The 23,427-nt window shown below is 39.2% G+C and overlaps 1 protein-coding gene across 1 annotated transcript in view; it reads right to left on the bottom strand.

Annotated features, from left to right (window-relative positions):
• The window catches only part of KIF24 (kinesin family member 24), a 61,942-nt gene extending 39,120 nt beyond the window's left edge, over nucleotides 1-22,822 (bottom strand). Inside the window, exons 1-5 of the mRNA XM_080820096.1 lie at nucleotides 22,197-22,822; nucleotides 16,294-16,483; nucleotides 10,320-10,417; nucleotides 6,150-6,365; nucleotides 1,339-1,426 (exon numbers count right to left, since the gene is read on the bottom strand). Of these exons, the coding sequence (XP_080676222.1) occupies nucleotides 1,339-1,426; nucleotides 6,150-6,365; nucleotides 10,320-10,417; nucleotides 16,294-16,483; nucleotides 22,197-22,819 (1,215 nt within the window). The 5' untranslated portion in view covers nucleotides 22,820-22,822. The remainder of the gene's footprint in view (nucleotides 1-1,338; nucleotides 1,427-6,149; nucleotides 6,366-10,319; nucleotides 10,418-16,293; nucleotides 16,484-22,196) is intronic.
• Between the last annotated feature and the right edge of the window lie 605 nt (nucleotides 22,823-23,427).

Consider the following 23,427-nt stretch of genomic DNA (forward strand, 5'->3'; position numbering starts at 1 on the left):
CTGTAGAGTGCTATTTTTCACAATAAAAATGGTTAAACCATTTTTTTACCTGAAGGGAAAAAAGCTCCCTAATGACACAATGTAAAGCTAGGGTTGAGGACCACTGCATTAAAGGAAGAGTCACCAAAAATACATTTGTACATAAATTAATTCCCAGTACAGAAGAAAATTTAAATGTTTTAAACTGTGTGGTGTTTTGTTTTGTTTTGATATTTTAAACTGTTAACAGTAGATATCTCAGTGGGGAATAGGGAATTGTATATAGTAAGTTGGAGGTGGCCTTTATTTTTCTATCTTCTTAGTATTTTTGTAAGGTTTATATCTAATAATGAACAGGTGTTAAAAGATAACATTTATTTATTTAAGATTTTTATTTATTCATTTGAGAGAGAGAGCGCAGAAGGAGTGGGAGAGTGAGAAGCAGACTCCATGCTGAGCAAGAAGCCTGATGCCGGACCGATTCTAGGACTCCAGCATCATGACCTGAGCTGAAGGCAGATGCTTAACCGACTGAGACACCCAGGCGCCCCAAAGGATAACTTTTAAAGGAAGATTTAAAAATACCTTTGAAAAAAAACCTTTGGAAGGATATTAAAAAAAAAAAACCTTAAAATTAGTCGCTTCAGTTTGAAAAGAGAATGGAAGGAATATTTTCATTGTAACTCTTGAATTTTTTTTCCCAAAGATTTTTATTTATTTATTTTAGAGAACGAGAACCAGCAGGGGGAGGAACAGGCAGATTCCATGCAGAGCATGGAGCCCAGCCCAGGGCTTGATCTCGTGCTTCTGAGATCATGACCTGAGTGGTTGAGTCAGATGCTCAATGGAATGAGCTACCCAGGCACCCCTGTATCTCTTGAATTTTTGAACCCAGGTGAAAGTACTACCTATTAAAAAAAAATTTTTTTTAAAGTAATCTCTGCACCTAAAATTGGCTTAAACTCACAACCCTGAGATCAAGAGCCACATTCTCTACTGACTGAGCCGGTCAGGAACCCCCCTTACCTGTTACAATTTTTACTTAAAGTAAAGCTATTTGTCTGCAGCCTCTTTTCCTACTACCATAGAAATCTATACATTAGCAGTCTGTGAAACTAGCACAAAAGTACCCTGGTCATGCATTAGGTTCTCCCCATGCTCCATAGCACTGAGACCACAGCCCTGTAGAGAAGGGAGCTACCCTCTCAGAGGACTCACATTTTACAAATGTTGAAGTGGCATGCTTGTCATGGCTGTTTGGCTAAATCTGAGTCTATTATATTTGCAAAATGAATTCTTTCCCTGTACTTAGGCTACTGTGTGTGTGTCTGGGGTAGGTAGTAAGGAAAGAAGAGTTACCTCTAAGAGGAGCTCCACACTATCCACCTGAAGCTCTTGCAGTCCCACTATCTGTATCACGTGCTTGTTATCTTCTCTTGCAAAGAGCCTGCAGATACAAGAACATGGTTGGTATGGCAGACCTGCTATGATGAACTTTGTTCTTGCCTCCCCAGAAAACATTCCACTATTCTCCTATTAGGGAGCAGTTCTGTTATTTGAGTGAGATTGGTATGTATCCTCCCGCTCACTCCCACACCTCCTTGACCCCAGCCCTGGGCTTCAGAGATGGTCCTTAACTGCTGTAAACAAGTCAGGATCTTTGGCTACAATGAAAAGAATGAACATATGATTCAGACCTATACCAATCAGTGGAGTGTATATTCATGGCTTCAGTGATTGGCTCAGGACTGGATATGGAATCTCTGTTGGTCCAATCAAAAGAAAGTCCTAGTTTCTGGTTGTTAGGTGCCTGGGAGTGAGATGCTGCTGCTCCTTCTTTCTGGAAGTGAAAGTATATGTAATCCTGGAAGCAGTGCCAGCCATTCTATATCCACCAGAGAGCCAGTTTTGGAAGCTAATATCATAGAAGGCAGAGCTGAGCAAAGAAATTGGGTTCCTATAACATCCCTGAGTTCCTAGAATAAACAAGTCCTATGGTCTGATTCTCCTCTAGGCATTCTAGTTATTTGAGCAAAAGACTTCCCTAAACAGCTTAAGCCAGTATTATGTGGGATTCTACTTTATTTCCAACTTAAGGAGTCTTGATACATCTTCCAAGGGAGAAAGGGAGATCTGGTGCTGTAATTGAATTTCTCAGGCCTATATGTAAGGTTATAGTCTATCATCATCACTAAATTAGATATATCTAGGGGCACATATTAAATCTATTAAAGACTCTAAGATTATTTTTCTCCCTTAATAAGATAGTGATTGAGGTTAAGAATGGAATTCCACTTTATAGCCAAAAAAGAAAATGATTTTTCATTTTTTTAAAAATGAAAAATAAAAAAATTTAAAAAAAATGTTTAAAGATTTATTCATTTATTTGAGAGAGAGAGGGATGTGGGGGAAGAGAAGAGAGAGAGGGACAAGCAAACTCCCCACTGAGTGGGGGGCCTGACGTGGGGGTCATTCCCACGACCCTGAGATCATGACCTGAGCAGAAAGCAAGAGTCGGACTAACTAACTGAGCTACTCAGGTACCTTTTTTTCCTTAGTTTAGGTTTCACCCCAAGCTTCCAAATTTTTACAGAAGGACTGGAGGAAAACAGCTTCACTGATCCCTGTGACCTAACAGAAAACAACTATTGGAACAGTCAGGCTTTTGGAATAAAAGAAGGCTCTAGCTTTCAGAACCCTCATGTCATTCCTGAACATACTTTTTAGGCCCTACACCATGAGCTCACCCCAGAAAAGTTCCTAATGGACAGCCCAAAATGTACTGTTAAATTTTTAAATCTTATAAGTAAGAAATATATTTCTATCACTTTTTATGCAGGGGTATAAAAACAATTTAACCTCTACTTTTATGAGTTAATTTGGGACTTCATACCTTACATAATTGCAGTTTCAACCTCCCCCAGAAATGTGTCTTAAACCCATCAGTCGGAAATTTTCTGATAAGCACCAGTGATGTAATCTGTCACATGGGCCCTCTCTATCCCCCCTAAAGGGAAATGAGATAATTCACATAATAAGACCCCCTTCTTTTCCCCACAAAGGAAGGTGATCTTGCCTGGAACCATCTTTTCTTTTCTTTTGCTACTTTATTGGTCCACCCTCCTTTCCATTTTGTATAATTCCTTGGACATCCCCTGTACTTGCTAGATGGAATGATGCCTGATTCATGAATTGTTTAGTAAAACCAATTAGATCTTTTAAAAAAAAAGTTAATTTGAAGATCATAAGCTTTGGTTTCTAGCTTAAGAGATGGTCTGAGGGAGTACCTGGGTGACTCAGCTGGTTAAGCATCTGCCTTTGGCTAAGGTCATGATCCCAGAGTCCTGGATCAAGCCCCATGTTGGGCTCTCTACTCAGTGGAAGCCTGCTTCTCCCTCTCCCTGCCACTCCCCCTGCTTGTACTCTCTCTCTCTGTCAAAAAAAAAAAAAAAAATTTTAATTTGAAAAAAAGAGGTGCACTGAGCATATATGTTTCTGTTCATCTTTGTCAAATCTTGCTATTACTTTTAGGAAATATAATTTATTAAAAAATAAAAGATAAAGAGGATAAAGCATAACAACTCTAAATAAAAAGAAAAGGTGCCATCAGTGAAACAGGAGATTTCAGAAGTCCCAGGAAGACAGGCAAAAGAGATATTAGCCAATTAACCAGAGATATAAAAACAAAAAGAAAAACCCACAGCTGAAGACACTTACAGAGTAAGTGTGGGTCTTCCCTAGTGAGCCCTAAAAAGAAACTTCAAAGCCAGGAGTTAGCCCATCCCATCCCCTTGGCTACAATTAAAGAATGCAAATATACAGGGCAGTATATCTGCGTAATTCATTAAAGAACTGCACTCAGAAATAGCTGACTAGATATCCTGACTGTCCCTTCACCCAAACTAATGCACAGACGGATAGACACACACACAGCACAACAGCTTTTATTCTCCTGCCAACCGTTCTTTAAACAAAGAGGATTTCAATTACCTCCATTTTGACCTCAAACTTCCTAATTGATTAAGTTCTTTCCAGCTTATCTCTTCACTGAAAGACCCTACAGGCACAGCATCCCTATAAGGGAACCCAAACTACCCCCACTATCCCCTCAACCAATAAGGACTGCCCTGAGCCAGCAAGACCCCACCCATGATTGACCCCAAGATAATGATCAACTTGACCTTCACAACGCACCTGCTCGTACCCACCAACTTTTGTCCTGTATTTTCCTTATATAAACCTAGAAGTTAAAAAAAGGTGGGGGGGGGCGGACTGGGGGCGCTCAGTCAGTTGGATTAAGCAGCTGCCTTTGGCTCAGTTCATAATCTCAGGGTCCTGGGATGGAGCCAGGCACTGCATCAGGCTCCCAGCTCAGTGGAGAATCTGCTTCTCCCTCTCCCTCTGCCCCTCCCTTCATTTGTGCTCTCTCTTTCTCTCTCAAATAAATAAAATCTTTAAGAAAACCAAAAACAACAACGACAACGACCCTAGGAGTAGTATTTTTGGCATGTTGGAGGCAGTCTCTGAAATGTTAGTAGTCGGCTGTCTTCTTGGTGTTGGCCTCACTGAAATAAATTCCTTTCTTGTTTCACCACCACTCAGTTTTCTGCCTTTGGATGTCATCAGTGGCTGGTGGTTGAAACTGGTCTGTTTGGGAGCCCCAGAGCCAGATGCTCTAGCATTCCAGTGCCCAGCTACATTTTTGACTGGAAAGGGCTCCTAAGTAAGAGTGCTGGGGCCTGGAAGAGCCGCTGTGATTGAGCTAACCTGAGGCTTCAAAACCAACAGAGAGGGGCACCTGGGTGGCTCAGTGGGTTAAAGCCTCTGCCTTCGGCTCGGGTCATGATCTCAAGGTCCTGGGATCGAGCCCCGCATTGGGCTCTCTGCTCAGCGGGGAGCCTGCTTACTCTCTCTCTCTCTGCCTGCCTCTCTGCCTACTTGTGATCTCTGTCAATTAAATAAATAAGATCTTTAAAAAAAAAAAAAAAAAAAACCAACAGAGAGGGTAGAAAAGAAAAGCAACTCTTCTCCAAAGCAAACCCAGAGTGGAACCCTCCCTTATTTGGCAGTTGCCATGTCAGGACTGAACCCTGAACACCTGTACATTCTCTGAACTATGGCATACCCTTTTCTTTGAGATAGTGCACAGATGGTCTGCCCAGGCCTAGTTGCTGGCTTCTCCAGTTTCCCAACTCAATATCCTAGTGCCCCTCTACCATGGGGGCCTGCCCTAACATGCTCTCCCTACTGAACTCTGCTGCCTGTCTATCCCCACCCCCCATTCCAATGCTTGCCTGAAGTACGTGGAATTCGCATATCCTTTTGGACAGCTCTGTAGGAGCCAGGATACCTTTGCTGGAGGCTAGTTTCTGTAATTGATTTGGCTTCCCCAGCCTTCCACTGTGCTTAGCCTTAACTCTCTCCACTTGGTGTGGCTGCTCCCAACATGTCACAGGTCTGGTTAATTCTATTATGATACCCTTTTATCCTTCCACCTCCCCTATTCCATCGCTCCTTCTCCCAGTCAGTTGCTACCTTCACAACTTCACTGCTTCTTCCTCAATTAAAGCCATCTGTTTCAACCTAAACAAACTTTACGCCAGAAAAATACAATAGAGATTTAAAGTCAGTTGATGAATCCATTTCTAAATTACTGTGTTATGTTGCAAGGGCAACAGCTTAAGACTTACAAGAGCTAAAAGTCTAATGTGAAAAAGAGAGACTTTCTTTTTACTGATTTCAGAAAACTATCATTAAGCTTACCCTAAGATTATTGAAAGAAAATAAAAATAAGAAAGCAGGAAACATTATTTATAGTTCTTCCAGTGTAATAATAGGTCAAAAGAACAGGAAGGAATTTAAATACATGTTGATATCCTGACTTCCTGAAATCATGACCTTTTTCATAGACCAAAATAAAAGGGATAGTCTTGTGATAAACATTAGGATATTGATCACTTTAAAAAAATACTAATGGAAGGCTAATTTACATTTTTCTTTCTAGGTGAACTGGCAGTTTAAAAAATATTTATCGGATTCAGGAGACTAATTTCAAAAAAGGCACTAATATAACAAGGCCTCGAATCAAATCCCATGAGTCAGTGATTCTGTGGGACTCTGGCCTAAAACAATGATCCACAAATATATAGCTTCCCACTCATAATCAGTACCTTTTCCTTCTATTTAAGAGGTCATAAAGTTGTCCACAGTAGATTTCATAGAAGCTGATCCACACGAAGAGGGGCCTTCTCTGCTGGGACACTTCTAGTTGCCTGAAGATGTCTTTAGCAGCCAGAGCATAAAGTCCTGGGTTCTGATGAGTTCCTATCATGGTATAGGTCTTCCCAGCACCTGTCTGTCCATATGCAAAGCAAGTGGCATTGCCTCTAGGGGAAAAAGTCATTTGTATAACATATACACTAAGAAAAATGCTAATATACACATAGATTTTTCATGACAAAACTCTGAAACAGAATCCTGTTTATAGCTGATAAAATTCAGCTATAAGCATACAATCCTTTAAGGAGAGGAGAGGTTTACATTACAAAAACAAAGGAAGAAGAAAAAATATTCTCAAAGCAGTACATGAGTTTTTTAATAGGAATTTTTTTAATGGAACTCGTTATACCATAAGATAAGGACCCCATGCCCTACAGAATTCTGGAGATGATTTTTGCCTTAGTCCTAAAAGGTAATTTTGATGAAAGAAGTAGAAGAGAATTAAAATAAATACAATAAGTAATGGAAGACCATATGATGAACAGGGTGGTACTGACTACTCATAAAAATTAAGCAAGTTTATGGGGCGCCTGGGTGGCTCAGTGGGTTGAGCCTCTGCCTTCGGCTTGGGTCATGGTCTCAGGGTCCTGGGATCGAGCCCTGCATCGGGCTGTCTGCTCAGCGGGAAGGCTGCTTCCCCCTCTCTCTCTGCCTGCCTCTCTGCCTACTTGTGATCTCTCTCTGTCAAATAAATAAATAATAATCTTTAAAAAAAATTAAGTTTAGACAGAGGTAAAAATCAGTGTAAGCAAAATATTTGAGGAAGGACTTACAAAAGGGTTTTTTAAAGGACCTCAGTTTTCACTCTCATTAATAAATTAATGGGTTACTTGATTTTCAAGATCACTTCTAGGCCTGACATCGTATGATTCTAAGTAAGAATCACTATTCCTCTGTGTGGGTGGGTATGTGCGTGGGAATGAATGTGAAGAACTGCAGAATGGAATCGAGGAACTGCAGAATGGTGGAGAGAAGAGCTGGGAGACTAACCTGCCAATCACGTGTTTTCAGAGGAGCTACAGGCCAAGATTATCTGAGTACCAGAGCCCCAACTATTAAGTACAGAGTAGAAAGTGACCATAAGCAGCTATTGCAGACTCTTGAACAGGAATCACATGGGTTAATGATAAAAGTAGCTACTTGCGGGGTGCCTGGGTGGCTCAGTGGATTAAGGTCTCTGCCTTCAGCTCAGGTCATGATCTCAGGGTCCTGGGATTGAGCCCCACATCGGGCTCTCCGCTCAGCGGGGAGCCTGCTTTTCCCTCTCCCTGCCTCTCTGCCTACTTCTGATCTCTGTCTGCCAAATAAAGAAATAAAATCTTTAAAAAAAAAAAAAAGGCTACTTGTACCAAGAAGAAAAGTCTATGTACAGACACAGAGGTGGGGGGATACTGGAGGTGGGCAGAGAGATGAAAATGAAGAAAGGAGCCTGAAGCCAGAAAGAAATCAAGGAATAAGTAAGAGGATAACAGCAAAGGAACCATCGAAGTGTAAGAAGAAAGAGATGGTAGCTAACTAGATCTAAGCTGCTTAAGCAGAGACCAGTTACTTGTCTTTTGAATCTAGGCTCCTGGCTGTGTAGGCACTTGAACACACGGGCAGAGGCACAGTGAGGAAAAGGATTAAAGGAGGAAAATGTGAACACACTAAAGATGTAGCAGAATGAGACTAAAGAATAATATCAACCTTATCTTCTGAACTTTTTTTTTTTGACAGAGAGAGAAAGACAAAAGAAAATGCGAGTGGGGTAGGGGGAGAGGGAAAATGAGAATCCCAAAAAGGCTCCACACTCAGTGCAGAACCCAACACGGGACTTGATCTCACAACTGAGATATCATAACCCTAGCAGAAATCAAGAGTCAGAAGTTTAACCAACTGAGCCAACCCAGGTCCCCCATCTTCTGAACATTTTAGTGATGAGCTTTTTGAAAAACAACAAATATGGGTATGAACAATCTCTTATTACCCTTTGTAGAATGGATGCATTTAACTTGTACCTCTTTTTTTTAAGATTTATCTATTTATTTTAGAGAGAGAAAGCAAGCACACGGGCATGTGTGCATAAGCAGGGTGGGGAGGGGGAGGCGGAAAGCAGAGGGGAAGGGAGAGAAAGAGAATCTCAAGCAGACTCCCATGGGGAGCTCAATCTCACCACCCTGAGAGCATGACCTGAGGCAAAATCAAGAGTCCGAAGCTCGAGTGACTGAACCACCCAGATGCCCCTGCACCTTTTATTTTATTTTATTTTTTAAGATTTTATTTATTTATCTGACAGAGATCACAAGTAGGCAGAGTGGCAGGCAGAGAGAGAGAGAGAGGGAAGCAGGCTCCCTGCTGAGCAGAGAACTCAATGTGGAGCTCGATCCCAGGACCCTGGGGATCATAACCTGAGCTGAAGGCAGAGGCTTTAACCCACTGAACCACCCAGGCGCCCCCATCTTTTATTTTTTAATTGGTACTGTTTTAACATTCAAATTCTAACTTTAGAAACTTGCTCTCTTAAAAAGTACTCCCTAGATCTGGCACAAAAGAAATTGAACCTGAAAGGTATTTCATTTTTCAGCCTGCTCAGAATAAAAGAGAATTTTAGTGATGTCTACAAAACAACAATAAAAAGGAAACAAAAAAATTAGTCAAATGGTTATCTGAATAGTCAATGAGCATATGAAAAGATTCTCAATATCACTAGGCATTTGGGAAATTCAAATTCAAACCACAATGCGATCAAGTTACATTCTCACTAGACTGACTAAAATAAAGAAGACTGACAACACCAAATATGGTGAGGATGTAGAAACGCAACTTACAGGCTGCCCCTGCCTGCCACACTCTTGTCCATGCTCTCTCTCTCAAATAAATAAATAAATCTCAAAAAAAAAAAAAAAAAAGAGAGAGAGAAAGAAATACAATTCACATAAATTGCTGTTGGGAATAGAAAATGGGTGTATGGAAAACTGTTTTTACACTTTCTTATAAACACACACCTATCCTATGACCCAGAGATTCCCTTTCCAGGATTGACTCAAGATAAATGAAAACATGTCCAAGAAAAAGACTTGTACAAGAATGTTCATACAGCTTTATTCACAATAGTCCCAAACTGGAAGTAACTCAAATGTCCATCAACAGGAAATTAGATAAATTGTGGTATATTCATAGAAGGAAGTATTACTCAACAATAAAAACTACGGATACATGCAACACATACTAATATCAAAAAACATGATGATAAACCAAGCATAAAAGAACCTATATAGGAATGATTCTATTTCTGTAACGTTCTAGAACAGGCAAAACTAATCTATAGTGATGGAAAGCAGGTCAGTGATTCTATAAGACCTGAGGGTGGAAGTGGAGGCTTACTAAAAGGGGAAGCGAGAGAACTCTCTGGGATGATGGGAATGGTCTATTATCTTGTTCGAGGTATTGATTACTTGGATATATACAACTATCAAAACTGAATACTTCTTTAGATCTGTGCATCTAATTTTATGTGAGTTATACCTCAATATTTTTAAAGTTATAAAAATTATTTTTAAAAAGTCAAACTACTCTGGAATCAGTGATACTAGTAGGCTGTTTGGCATTTTCTATCTATATCTGCCTATATTTTGAATAAACAACAGAAGTCCCTAGTAACTTTTTGGTTCCATTTTATGTTTATTAAGTGTGAATAATTATTTCAAAATTTAAAAAATACATGTATAAAAAAACAGATGATAGTCACTTACCTATCCCACGCCAATGAAAAAAGCAACTGAACTATAGACAGAACACATGATTCCTATTATCAAAAGTTTTTCAAACTAAACCACTTATACCTTTTTATTCTGAGGGCTTTGATGAAATTATATTGTTGACAACTTATATTTTTGCTGAAAATTTCTGAATGTTCAGTAAATCCTATAGAGATAATGCACTCCTTAGAAGAGTCTAAATTCATCAGATTAAAACACAAATTCATGTCTAATTCAAAAACTGAAAAACATAAATGATTCTTATAGAGAAATTTGTTATGGAAAACAGTATGAAGCAAGAGAAGCAAATAATGACTATCATACCCATTGAAAATATGCTGAATGAGTGGGTGAGTAGTCTTCATGTATACATCCCGATTGGTGCATGCTTCACCAAAGACTTCATCAAAATAAAAAACATGCTGAAAAAGAAATGTGATTTTTATAGAAAGAGACATTTTCTTCACCACTATTCTAGTTAATGCATAATAAAGGTATGTTTTTTAACTAATTAAGTAACTGACTAGGACAAACTTAAGAGATAAATAAGCAATAACTGTCAAATGACAGGGCCGCCTTCTACTTGAGGATCTCTATAGACATGTTCTTACAATATAAAAACTAAAGCACACAATTTTTGTTTTGTAAACTGATAAGCACAAGAGTGAGCCAATCCTCCTTAGGTCCAGGAGAAATGAATTCTGTAGGGATTATCCTCATAGCCCAGCTAGGGCCAGCATATTTGAAATTTGGGGGAATTCCAGAGGAAGACTTCCATTTCATAGGTTACATAGCTGAACTTTTCTTTCCTTTTTAAGAGATTTTATTTATTTGACAGAGAGAGCATGAGGTGGAGGGGGTAGAGGGTAGAGGAAGAAGCAGACTCCCCACTGAGCTGGGTGCCCAACACGGGGCTCAGTCCCAGGAACCTGGAGATCATGACCTGAGCCAAACACAAATGCTTGCTAAACCAACTGAGCCACCCATGCGCCCCCATAGCTGAGCTTTTAATTCCATGAACATTTATTGCTCTGTTGGTAATGTGTATAACTGCAGGAGGCACTTCAAAGGACCCAAAGATACTACTACCCCACTCCACCACCTAAAGATGTGAATCCAGACAAGTATACAAATGATTCTAAGCTAGAAAAAATTTGAGCAATAAAGTACATGTGGAATTCAAGGGAAAAACATATTCCTTCTGATTGGAAAAGACATTATGAAAAAGACTGCACATAGAAAGGGCCTTGGGGGAAAACAAGGAATTTAAAAGTTAGAGATGGAGGCAGGGAAGATACTCCAGCCACAAGGAAAACGTGAGCAACAGTCAAATCAGGGAAGCACAAGGAACATTTAGGGAACAGAGAAGATTGAGTGTGGTTGAAACATAGGATCTTGGTAGGTAGAAAGGTGAAACAGAAGGCTAGAATAATGATTTGGGACTATGTTGCATGAGTATTGGGACACTAGCCTTAAGGACGGAATGTTCATATTTAATTTAGCAAATAGTGGGAAGACAATAAAAAACTTTGCAAAGGAAAGGGATGATCTGAGCCATTTTACTGGAAGATTGATCTGGCTTCACAATGTGAATGGACTAAGAAAAGGGACACTGGTAATCCAGTGGTGAGTTAAGAAGGGTCTAAATTCCATGATGACAATGAAAATACAGAGGAGATGGAGGCATGAAAAATTTGGCAACTGCCTGAATATGACTCAATGGGGAGAGAAAGTAGTCCAAGGTGACCCCCAAATGAAAAATCATGATAACCTGGAAAAAGATAGAAGACCCTATTAAACTGGGTCTGGAAAGCATTAATTCAGCAGACATAATCATTTGCATAACTTAGAGGCTACTGGCAGCCAACTATCTCTGAGTAAAAATCCTAATTTCAAGCCTGACTGTAGCATAATAATGCAGTCCATACACAATGAACGAGACATGAGATCTTTTCTGCTACCTTTTGGGCCTGCTCTAAATACCCAGTTAAGAGAAAATCCAGCAAAGTGAATTTGGGCCAATTTATTGCATGGGTCATTCTACCCAGGTTTGATTCTGTTTTGTGCACCATTACATTAGAAATTTGTTAGGTCACATTAGCAGAAACTGGGGCCACAAAGTTCAATTTATCAGTTAGAAAATATCACCAAAAGCTAGAAAATAATATGTGCAGCACAATAAACAGACTGTGAGCTTTTAGGGGTATGAAATATGTGATAGGATTTTAAGAATAAAATGTTTTTAACTGTTGAATCTGGGTGGTAGGTACATAGGGGTTCATTGTACTTTTGAATAAACTTGAAAATTAAAAGTAAAATATATTTTTAAATATATTTTTTGGCATTTCTCAGGAAAATAAGAAAAAAATGAACACAAGTAAATGTGGGAATTTTTTAAATTTTTCTTTTACTTCATTGAGTATATGGCTATTCTTTCTCTTTTTCTATGAGTACTTATGAATAACTTTACCTCTTGAGTAAAAACCTTAGAAAATGCTTACTGATTAAAGGCATTAGTGTCTTTCCTTCCAATAGATTTATGTACTGATTTTCCCAATACTTCTGTAAATATCCTTAATAAAAGATATGTGAACATGCAAGATTATTATAATTAACATATATTACATATAGTAAATGCTAGCACAAGATATCTATCTAAATATTATACATATATATATATATACATTCCATAAAGTCCTTTGCATCACATATATTTCATTATATTTCATTTGATTGTACTTTATCAATTAGGTTGCATTAATACACTTTAGCCTTGTAATGATCAGAGTTTCACAATTTATTTTTTAAATAAGTTTTTTCAGATTATAAAAGTAATCTGTATTTATAGAATAGCCCTGGAAAGATAGACTTAGAACAGGTAATAGTGGTTGCCTTCAAGGAGGAAATTCATTTAGCAGGATACTTCACTGCATACACTTAAAAAAAAATTTTTTTTAAGATTTTATTTATTTATTTGACAGAGAGAGAGAGTACAAGCAGGGGGAATGGCAGACAGAGGGAGAGGGAGAAGCAGGCTCCCTGCTGAGGCTGAGCAGGGAGCCCGATATGGGGCTCTGGGATATGGGGCTCTGGGATCATGACCTGAGCCAAAGGCAGATGCTTAACCTACTGAGCCACCCAGGGGCCCCTCTGCATACCATTTTGTATGTTTTGATTTTGAAATAGGTGAATCCATCTTACTCAAAAGTTTTAACTTTTTTTTTTTTAAGATTTTATTTATTTATTTGACAGACAGAGATCACAAATAGGCAGAGAGGCAGGCAGAGAGAGAGAGAGAGAAGAGGAAGCAGGCTCCCAGCCGAGCAGAGAGCCCGATGCGGGGCTCGATCCCAGAACACTGGGATCACGACCTGAGCCAAAGGCAGAGGCTTTAACCCACTGAGCCACCCAGGTGCCCCAGTTTTTACTTTTTTTTTTTTTTTAGTATATGTGCTGCCGAAGCGAGCACCAGTTTTTACTTTTTATATAAAAGTAACATGCTGATTACAGAAAAATTTAAAAACATGGAAAACAACAGAGAAGAAAATAAAATTATTTATAAATCTTACTACCCAGAGATAGCCACTATTGACTTTTTGATATATTTCAGTACTATCTTTTTTCTATATATATATATTTTTTTTAATTTTTTATTTACATATAATGTATTATTAGCCCCTCTATATATATTTCTTTATTTAAGAAGCTGGAATGGGAGCCCCTGGGTGGCTCAGTCATTAAGCGGCTGCCTTCAGCTCAGATCATGATTCCGGGGTCCTGGGACCGAGCCCTGAATTGGGGTGACTGCTCAGCGGGAAGCCTGCTTCTTCCTCTCCCACTCCCCCTGCTTGTGTTCCCTCTCTCACTGTGTCTCTCTGTCAAATAAATAAATAAAATCTTTAACAACAACAATGAAAAAAGCTGGAATGAAATATACACAAATTTGTTTCCTTGTCTTTTCACATATTGATACAAAATTTAATGGTAAGTAGGAAAGCACACTGCATGTAAATGATCATATACACACTAAGTAACAAAAGAAGATCTGAAAGAATAGGATATTCAATTAAATGGATATATAAACCTAGTGTGGTTTTTTTGTGTTTTTTTTTTTTTAGATTTTTATTTATTTATTTGACAGAGAGAGATCACGAGTAGGCAGAGAGGCAGGCAGAGAGAGACAGAGAGGGAAGCAGGGTCCCTGCTGAGCAGAGAGCCCGATGTGGGGATCAATCCCAGGACCCTGGGATCACGACCTGAGCTGAAGGCAGAGGCTTTAACCCACTGAGCCACCCAGGCGCCCCTAAACCTAGTGTTTTTAATTCTTGAATAAGTTTAAAAATTAAAGCCCAAAGAATCTAGGACCAATATTTATTTTCTAAGTTTGCTATGAACCTCCTTTTTCTTTCTACTTAAGAAAAGGGGGTAAAAGTCCTCTCAGCACTTGTATTATGGCATTGATAGGTAAGGACTCTGACCTATGAGAGCAAAGGTCCAAAGTTCAAACTGCAGAGAAAGTGCTATGAAAACTAAGGGTGTTCAATATGTATCGACCAATGGGAATGACAAAGAAGTAAGGTTATTATGTTTTGGGATAATGGAAAAATACAAAAGATAAGACAATGCTTCCTTGAGGGAATTACTGTGACAGAAGCATCATTAAGGACTTCTTGGATAGATGGTTACTGGACAGGGCTATTACTATGGTTATAAGTAGACGTGGAACTAGATAACATCATAACTAATTGGCATTTAGACCATCTTCAAAATAAATACCTCCCACCTAGACTTAATAGACTGTGTATTGATCAGCAGTCAATAAGGCTGTTAAAGTGATTGGGTTGTTTATACAGTGACCCAGTAATTTAGTGCTCACAGAAAGACTCAGTGGATTACTTTGAATGTTGCTGTGAAACCCAATTTTGATAACCAAGAAAAAGTTGAACAATGCATGTGTAAAAGAGGGGGGAAAAGTCCTAACAATTTGACTTCAATGTTAACATATTTATTCCAGGAGATTAAAATCTCAGCTAACTAAGGTGAAATGCTAGCACAACACATTACTCACCACTTTTTTTCTCTCTACCAGTTACTGGGTTTTGAGGCAAGAGAACAGAGAGAGAATAGTATGTACGAATAGAATATGTTTAGGGAGGCAGATTCAGATTAAGAAAGACCTGAACTGGGGCGCCTGGGTAGCTCAGTGGGTTAAGCCTCTGCCTTCGGCTCAGGTCATGAACCCAGGGTCCTGGGATCGAGCCCCACATCGGGCTCTCTGCTCCGTGGAGAGCCTGCTTTCTCCTCTCTCCTCTCTCTCTGCCTACTTGTGATCTCTGTCTATCAAAAAAAAAAAAAAAAAAAAGAGCATTTATTAAAAAAAAAAGAAAAGAAAAGAAAAGAAAGACCTGAACTCCCAAATCTTAATATCTGGTGGGTTATCCTCTGTTTTAGATTATTTACAATTGCTTCATAATTATAAGAGTACCTAAATTATGGTAACTTCCATCTATGGGCCTGCTGCTTCCATAGGATACTGAAGAGTTATTGCAAGGATATCTTTTTGCTTGAAATAAGTTGCTTTCAATACCAAACTCTTTCTCCTCGGAGATTTTGGATCTTTTTCTTATGTGTCTAAGTTACCAGTATTTTATTTAAATCCTTATATGTTAGATGTAAAAGTGAAATCATATCCCTGAATTACACTTACGCACTATAATCTACCCTATACAAAGTAGCCCGTTCAAGAGCTAAATTTCCATCAAGTTATATCTAAGCCCAAAGAAAGTTGAGAATCAAAATAAGCAGTTGAGTGGCAATCTGGAACTTTGTTGCTTAAAAAACATATCCTCCATCATTAACTCCAGACTTACACTCAGAAGAAAAAGTTTACACTGTGAGAGACAGGCAAGAATTGAGACTGACTATGGGATCACCTCATAATCACTCAGGGGCATACACTCAGTGGCTAGCCCTACCTACCGCCAATTTACTACATTCTTTTTATCCTTTCAGTCCCCACTTTTGCCAAGAGGTATAATTTCATCCATGTAAAATGTATTAAGCAAATGTATGATGCAATTCTATTGTCCTAGAGTGCAGAAATTACATTATTGTTTCCCCCACTGCACTGTATTTTTTTAAAATGAAGGCCCAGAGTATTAATGATTTATATCAGGAATGAATGCCAATGCCCAAAGCAGAAACTGGATTTTAGAATTTGTCTGCTGCCATTCAAATAAAAGCAAAAAGTTGACACACTTGATAATATTAGTTCCAAACACAAAGGAAAGCATTATACCTGCAGAATATATTGTGTAAGGTCAACTGCTTCTTTCTTCTCATGAACAAGTAGAGTTTCTTTGTCTTCTACGGTAATAATATTAATTTCTCCACGACGTACTTCCCTCATGCCCAGAGGGCGTTTTCGAACACAAACTCTGATTTTCTCCATCTCAGTCCAAGGATTCTCTTTCTCTGAGGTGTTCTGCCTGATACATATTTATAAGCGGGCTTTAATTTTTAATAATAGGATAAGGCTACTTAAGAGGTCAAAGTATCACCACATTTTGTTATTTTATATATACATTACACTTAACATATATACATGTTACAATATTATGTATAAAACTTTCTCAGTATCAACACTTTAATATGTAACTTTATACATATTAGCTACATAGAGAATTCTTATTAACTAAATCCTCCTGATTACTTCCGTCTCTACCCCCAATCCATCCATTCTCTGTCCTGCCAACAACAAAGGAAAAAAAACCCAAACTCTAAGAGTTGCTCTAGCTCTAAGGCTTTTGTGTTTGGCTTCCAGATGTGGTCTTGCAAAAACTTCTAATGGTGGATATTTTTCTATATGTCCCCTCAAATCAGGCTGGTTAATCCTCAAAATCAGACACAGTGTGTCGCAACCACCCCTCCTCTCAATCCAATTATTCTTACACATTTACTACTTTCTTTTTAAAAAAAAGATTCTATTTATTTATTTATTAGAGAGAGAGAGAGAGCATGAGCAGGAAGGAGAGGGAGAAACAGACACCCCACTGAGCCGGGAGCCCGATGCAGGTCTCAAACCAGGACCCTGGGATCTTGACGCGAGCTGAAGGCAAACGTTTAAAATGATTGAGCCACCCAGGCGCCCCCATTTACTGTTTTCTTGACCATTCACTCTAATTTCTTTTTTTATCCTACCTGGGTTTACTAAATACCTTGAATTATGTAGTAGGTTTCAATGTACTTTTCCTTTGTTCCTCCTAAGTATATTCTGCCCCTCCCTTTGTCTTGCTTTCTTACTTCCTTTTTGTCCACCTGATACGTTTGTTAGAACACAATCCTGTATTTCTTCTTCCCAGGACAACTTTATGACTGGTGCTGCCCACCACTATCACCCTTCTACTCAGATGAATTTCTTCTCTGGCTCTGACTTCAGTGAACTTATCAATCTTTTTTTTTTCTTTTTTAAGATTTTATTTCTTTATTTGACACAGAGAGAGAGAGAGATCACAAGTAGGCAGAGAGGCAGGCAGAGAGAGAGGGGGAAGCAGGCTCCCTGCTCAGCAGAAAGCCCGATGTGGCACTTGATCCCAGGACCCTGAGATCATGACCAGAGCCAAAGGCAGAGGCTTAACCCACTGAGCCACCCAGGCACCCTGAACTTATCAACCTTAACAGCTAGAATATTTAATGAAATATTCCTTGAGGTAGGGATACAAAATTCATCAGGTTTATTTACTGAGCCTAAAGAGGGTATATATGCATATCTCTAACTGACCATTTACCTATATAGAAATTCCACTTAACCTGAGTAACATAGGATCTTGAAAATAGTTTACCAGGATCGATGCCTTTGATCCATATACAAAGAATGTCTTAGGCAAGACAAATTATTCCCTTCCTTTAAACTTTAGAATTTGATTAATAGACCCTAAAAAGCCTTTGTAATAGATTTTACACAGGATATTTCACTATATAATTGTTTCATATCAATTTTAATTTTGAGCCCTCCAACTGGCTGGAAAATTACTTTTTGCCAGGATTTAAATTAGTAAAAAGGAGCAAACGCAATTCTAATATACTTCTAAATATGGAACAAATAGTACTAATACAGACCATAAAGGACTACTTTAGGCTTTTAAAGCATGTTCTTTTTTTTAAGAGGGGCAGGGGGAGAAGGAGAGAGAAATCTTAAGCAGGCTCCATGCCCAGTGCCGAGCCCAACACAGGACTTAATCTTACAACCCTGATCAAAAGGTGGACACTTAACTGACTGAGCCACCAGTGCCCCACCATGTTTTGTTTTGTTTTTTAACCAACATACAGTAGACTTTTAGAAATGTACCATTTTGAGGGGCGCCTGGGTGGCTCAGTGGGTTAAAGCCTCTGCCTTCGGCTCAGGTCATGATCCCAGGGTCCTGGGATCGAGACCCGCATCGGGCTCTCTGCTCAGCAGGGAGCCAGCTTCCTCCTCTCTCTCTGCCTGCCTCTCTGCCTACTTGTGATCTCTGTCTGTCAAATAAATAAATTAAAAAAAAAAAAAAAGAAATGTACCATTTTGAGATTAAGTGTGGCAAAATCCTGACAATCATTAAAAGTGGATGAGGGGCATATAGGGGATTCATTGTTTTATTCTCCCTTCTTCTGCATCTGTTCGATTTTTTTTTAATTTATTTATTTGTTAGAGAGAGAGAGCGAGCGAGCACAGGCAGACAGAGTGGCAGGCAGAGGCAGAGGGAGAAGCAGGCTCCCCGCCGAGCAAGGAGCCCGATGTGGGACTTGATCCCAGGACGCTGGGATCATGACCTGAGCCGAAGGCAGCCGCTTAACCAACTGAGCCACCCAGGCGTCCCGAGATAGCAAACCCAAGAGAGAGAGTGAGCGAGAGAGCGAGCACAGGCAGACAGAGGCAGAGGGAGAAGCAGGCTCCCCGCCGAGCAAGGAGCCCGATGTGGGACTCGATCCCAGGACGCTGGGATCATGACCTGAGCCGAAGGCAGCCACTTAACCAACTGAGCCACACAGGCGTCCATCGATTTTTTTAAAATAAGAAAAAATTGGGGTGCCTGGGTGGCTCAGTGGGTTAAAGCCTATCCCTTGGGCTCAGGTCATGATCCCAGGGTCCTGGGGTTGAGCCCTGCATCGGGCTCTCTGCTCAGCTGGGAGCCTGCTCCCTCCTCTCTCTCCCTCCTCTCTCTGCCTGCCTCTCTGCCTACTTGTGATCTGTCTGTCAAATAAATAAATAAAATCTTTAAAAAAATAAAAAATAAAATAAAGTAACAAAAAAATTTAATGCATTCTTTTAACAAGGGCCTGTGTCTAAATCTCTAGTTATTAGGGAGTATTAATAACCTAATCATATAAAGCTAATCAAAGATGACAGAAAAAAGTTTTTTCAAAAGTGACTAGGGACTTGAGGATGGGTCACGTGATCAAAAGGACTGTAGTTTTCCAGTCAAGGGGCAAAAAAAGAATGAATGTTCTTCTGCTAAAAGGCTCTGGGTTTTTTTGGTTGGTTGTTTTTAAGATTTTATTCATTTATTTATGAGAGAGGGGGAGAAAGAACGAGTGGGGGTAGGCAGAGGGACAAGCAGACTCCCTGCTGAGTGGGGAGCCTGACATGGGGCTCGATTCTAGGATCCTGAGATCATGACCTGAGCCCAAGTCAGATGCTTAACCGACTGAGCCACCCCTGGAAGGCTACGGTATTAATGCCCAGTATTCCTTAGAAGAAATAAGCTGTATCTTTCTGACATGAAGAGGTAAGACAGGAGTTAGGCCTATTTAAGATCTCTAAATGTATTAGGCGTTTATTAAAATTCTGAGACCAGGGGTGCCTGGGTGGTTCAGTCGGTTGTGGATGTGCCATAGGCTCAGGTCATGATCTCAGGATCCTGGGATCAAGCCCCAGGACACAGGACACATGACACACACGGGCTCCCTGCTCAGCAGGGAGCCTGCTTCTCCCTCTCCTTCTGCCACTCCCCCTGCTTTTGTTCTCTCATTCTCTGTCAAATAAATAAATTAATTAAATTAAATCTCTAAAAAAAATCTGAGACCAGTAATTTACTTTGACCTTACTTGATTTGAGGCATCCAAAGAGAAAGCGCTTTGGATAAGATGACATCCTAACAGCAAGACTTAAGTTGGTGAGGGAGTTTCTCAGGGTTCTGAAATCCTAACAGCTACTTAGAAACATTTAGGTGAGAAGATAATATGAGGGTTATTGGGGAAAATGTCCTTTTTAAATCTCTATTTCCTTATTATAATAGAGAGTGGGAAGAGTGATAAAATAATGACATAATGAGAAAGCTCAGTGAAACAGCTTTCACTCTGGGTTTGTCATCTATAAACCTCTTATAAGAGCACTTATCTCACCATATGGCTGTTTGTCTTCCCACTCACTCCCCCTAAGAGTCTAAGAGCCTCCACATATCCTAATTATCTTTACATCCAGAATCAGACCTAGAAGAGGTAGTACTTAATATGTGCCAAATAAATGAGGTAGCAATATTTAAACTAAAATATTCACTCTGTCCAAATAAATAGTAAAAAGTGGTATATTTATAAATAATTCCAATTTAGATTTTTGTGTTGTTCATTAAAAGACTAATATTCAAGAAAATATTTGTTCTTTTAGCAGAGCTAACCAATAGGACAGCAACAATCCTGGCTTTGATAGTCAAGGAACAATCTAGTTCTCTAACAATTAAAAGAAGGAGTACCTATATGCTTTGTGCTCTGCAAACGAAATAAAGTTTTCAGAAATACTATAAAATGCACTAAGTATTTCAAATTACTAAAAGTACTTTTGCCTGTAAAACTGGGTCTTTTTGGGGGTGGGGGATAAAAGAACTGGTTGGTTTTGAGATCCTCTGAAACCTTAGCCAATATAAGGCCAGATATAAATATACACCTTGTTTTAAGATATGAATAATAGCCTTAAAAAAAACTGTGGCTTAAGAATGTATTTTGTTTGGGCGCCTGGGTGGCTCAGTGGGTTAAAACCTCTGCCTTCGACTCAGGTCATGATCCTTAGGTACTGGGATAGAGCCCTGCATCTGACTCTCTTCTCAGCAGGGAATCTGCTTCCCTTCCTCTCTCTCTGCCTGCCTCTCTGCCTACTTGTGATCTCTGTCTGTCAAATAAGTAAATAAAATCTTTTAAAAAGATGTATTTTGTTTCAGGGCGCCTGGGTGGCTCAGTAGTTAAGCATCTGCCTTCAGCTTGGGTCGTGGTCCTGGGGTCCTGGGATCGAGCCCTGTGTCGGGCTCCTTGCTCATTAGGAAGACTGCTTCTCCCTCTCCCACTCCCCCTGCTTGTATTCCCTCTCTTGCTGTGTCTCCTCTATCAAATAAATAAAATCTTTAAAAAAAAAAAGAATGTATTTTGTTTCTCCATAACTCACCATGTATAACTTTTAAAATAACCAAACAACAAATATATGCTATTTTTAAAAGAATATGTTTTCTATTATTCCAGCACTGGTATTAGGGATTATTCAATATTTCAGCTCTTAGGGACCTGATTTCAACATTCAACTTAAAGCACTAGGTGAAAATAACTTACTATCACCCTGACTCTCCAAGTCTAAACTATATCAAAAGTGTCTTACTCTTTTGCAATCACCAAAATCATATGTTCTTGCAGGGCTGGAATTGAAGAAAGCACTCAAAATCAGGACCGTATTTCAATGTGTGCAGGTAAGCTAATTGCGTGAAAGACCTACTCAATTCAGCTACGTGCTCTTTGTTTTTAACTAAGCTTTATGTCTCCTGGTTGGCTGAAGTGAATTTGATAGCCTTAAAAAAATCCTGTGGAATACACACACACACACCCACACACACACACAATTTTTTCCATGCAGAAGGCTAGTTAACTATTTTACCTTCAAGGATGCATTAGATGTATCATGTTACACTATAATAAATAATAGAAATAGTTCTGCTAACGGAATAATAGCAGATCCTGGTAAGTAGCAGCTGTTTGACATACATGAACAATATCATCTTTCTCCCATCTGTATAGTCCCAATTCCTTACGAACCTTCCCCCATCAAGGTACTTCTATTTGTTGCAGAAACTGTTCTCTCTAATTTTCTGTAAATAAGGAGTAGCTGCTCTCAGTCATGGAGAGGCTTGCCCTTGACTGATGCTACCCTCTCCCCACACCCCCCCAAAAAAAGATAAAAATAATTACCTGATACAAGAATGAGGGATTCCATAGTTATACCCTGAAACATGAGAGACTCTTTGAATAATGGGACTATCATAATCCCCCAGGAGTGGAGAAAAGTGATTTGATGAAAAGAGTGAAGTGTTAGTTTCTGTTTGCACATAGGAACCAGCAGCTGCAGCACTCAGAATTCTTGTTTTTGTATGGTAGTGGGAATCATCCGGCAGCATGTGCTCCAGCACTTTTAGGTAACTAGACTTCTGTTCATTTGCAGAAAAATCTGATAAACTGTGCCTTTCAAACCCACTGTTGCTGGTAGTTCTGTCTTTGTTGTCAGCAGGAGAATCAAAATGCAGTTGTCTGCGAGGGCCAGATCTGGATTCCCGAGGCTTACTACACAAGCTGTCTGTCTGAAGAGGATGTTCGGGGCTACTGACTGCTTTATCTTCTTCCTGCATAATTTTAATGATTTTGATAAGTTGGAAAAGACGTTTACGGTCATTCATGTCATGGACTCCCAATTTGGAGTAGTCCTTCATTGTAACCTTGGCTAATTCATCTATTTTTTGAAGGCCAAGGGCAGTAAAATGAGGATAATACTGTGCAAGTTCAGCTTCACAAAGACATTCATACAACCAGGATGTCATTTTTGTGAATGAGTTTCTATAAATTCTGAAAAGGAAAAAAAAAGCCATTTATTTGAAATATAGTATAATTAGTCCTTTAAAAAATGAAAATCACAAAACAAACATGCAGAAAAATCCATTCTAGCATACCAAGTTTTCAAATATATTTTTCTTCTGAAATAATTAAACAGCATAGTGCATAAGCAAAGTTGCTTATGATGCATTTATAGTAACAGATGTAATTTGTTCATCTGCTTAATACAAATGGAATTTCAATTACATATATATTCAGGTACATGCATATAGACACACAATGTAAGTGACTTACTTATTTCTAGGGAGTTCCTTCCAACCTTGCAATGTCTACTTAACACATGCCACCAACTACTGAAACCTTGTTCCCAACCACTGATTGTAGCAGGACTAATTTTAGATGTTCAAGTTAATGTCAAGGCATGTTGCACAACTGTTTCCTATGATTAATGAACAAAGGCTAAGCACTCTTTCAGAATGGAAAGCAGAATTAAATAGCAAACCACAAAACTGATATAACTCAGGAAATCACATTTGTATCTGCTGAGTTCTGATAATGAATAAAGAGGTAAAAACACCATTAATTCAGAATCTAA

This window comes from Martes martes, assembly GCF_963455335.1.
Source record: "Martes martes genome assembly, chromosome: 12".
Classification (NCBI taxonomy): Eukaryota; Metazoa; Chordata; class Mammalia; order Carnivora; family Mustelidae; genus Martes; species Martes martes.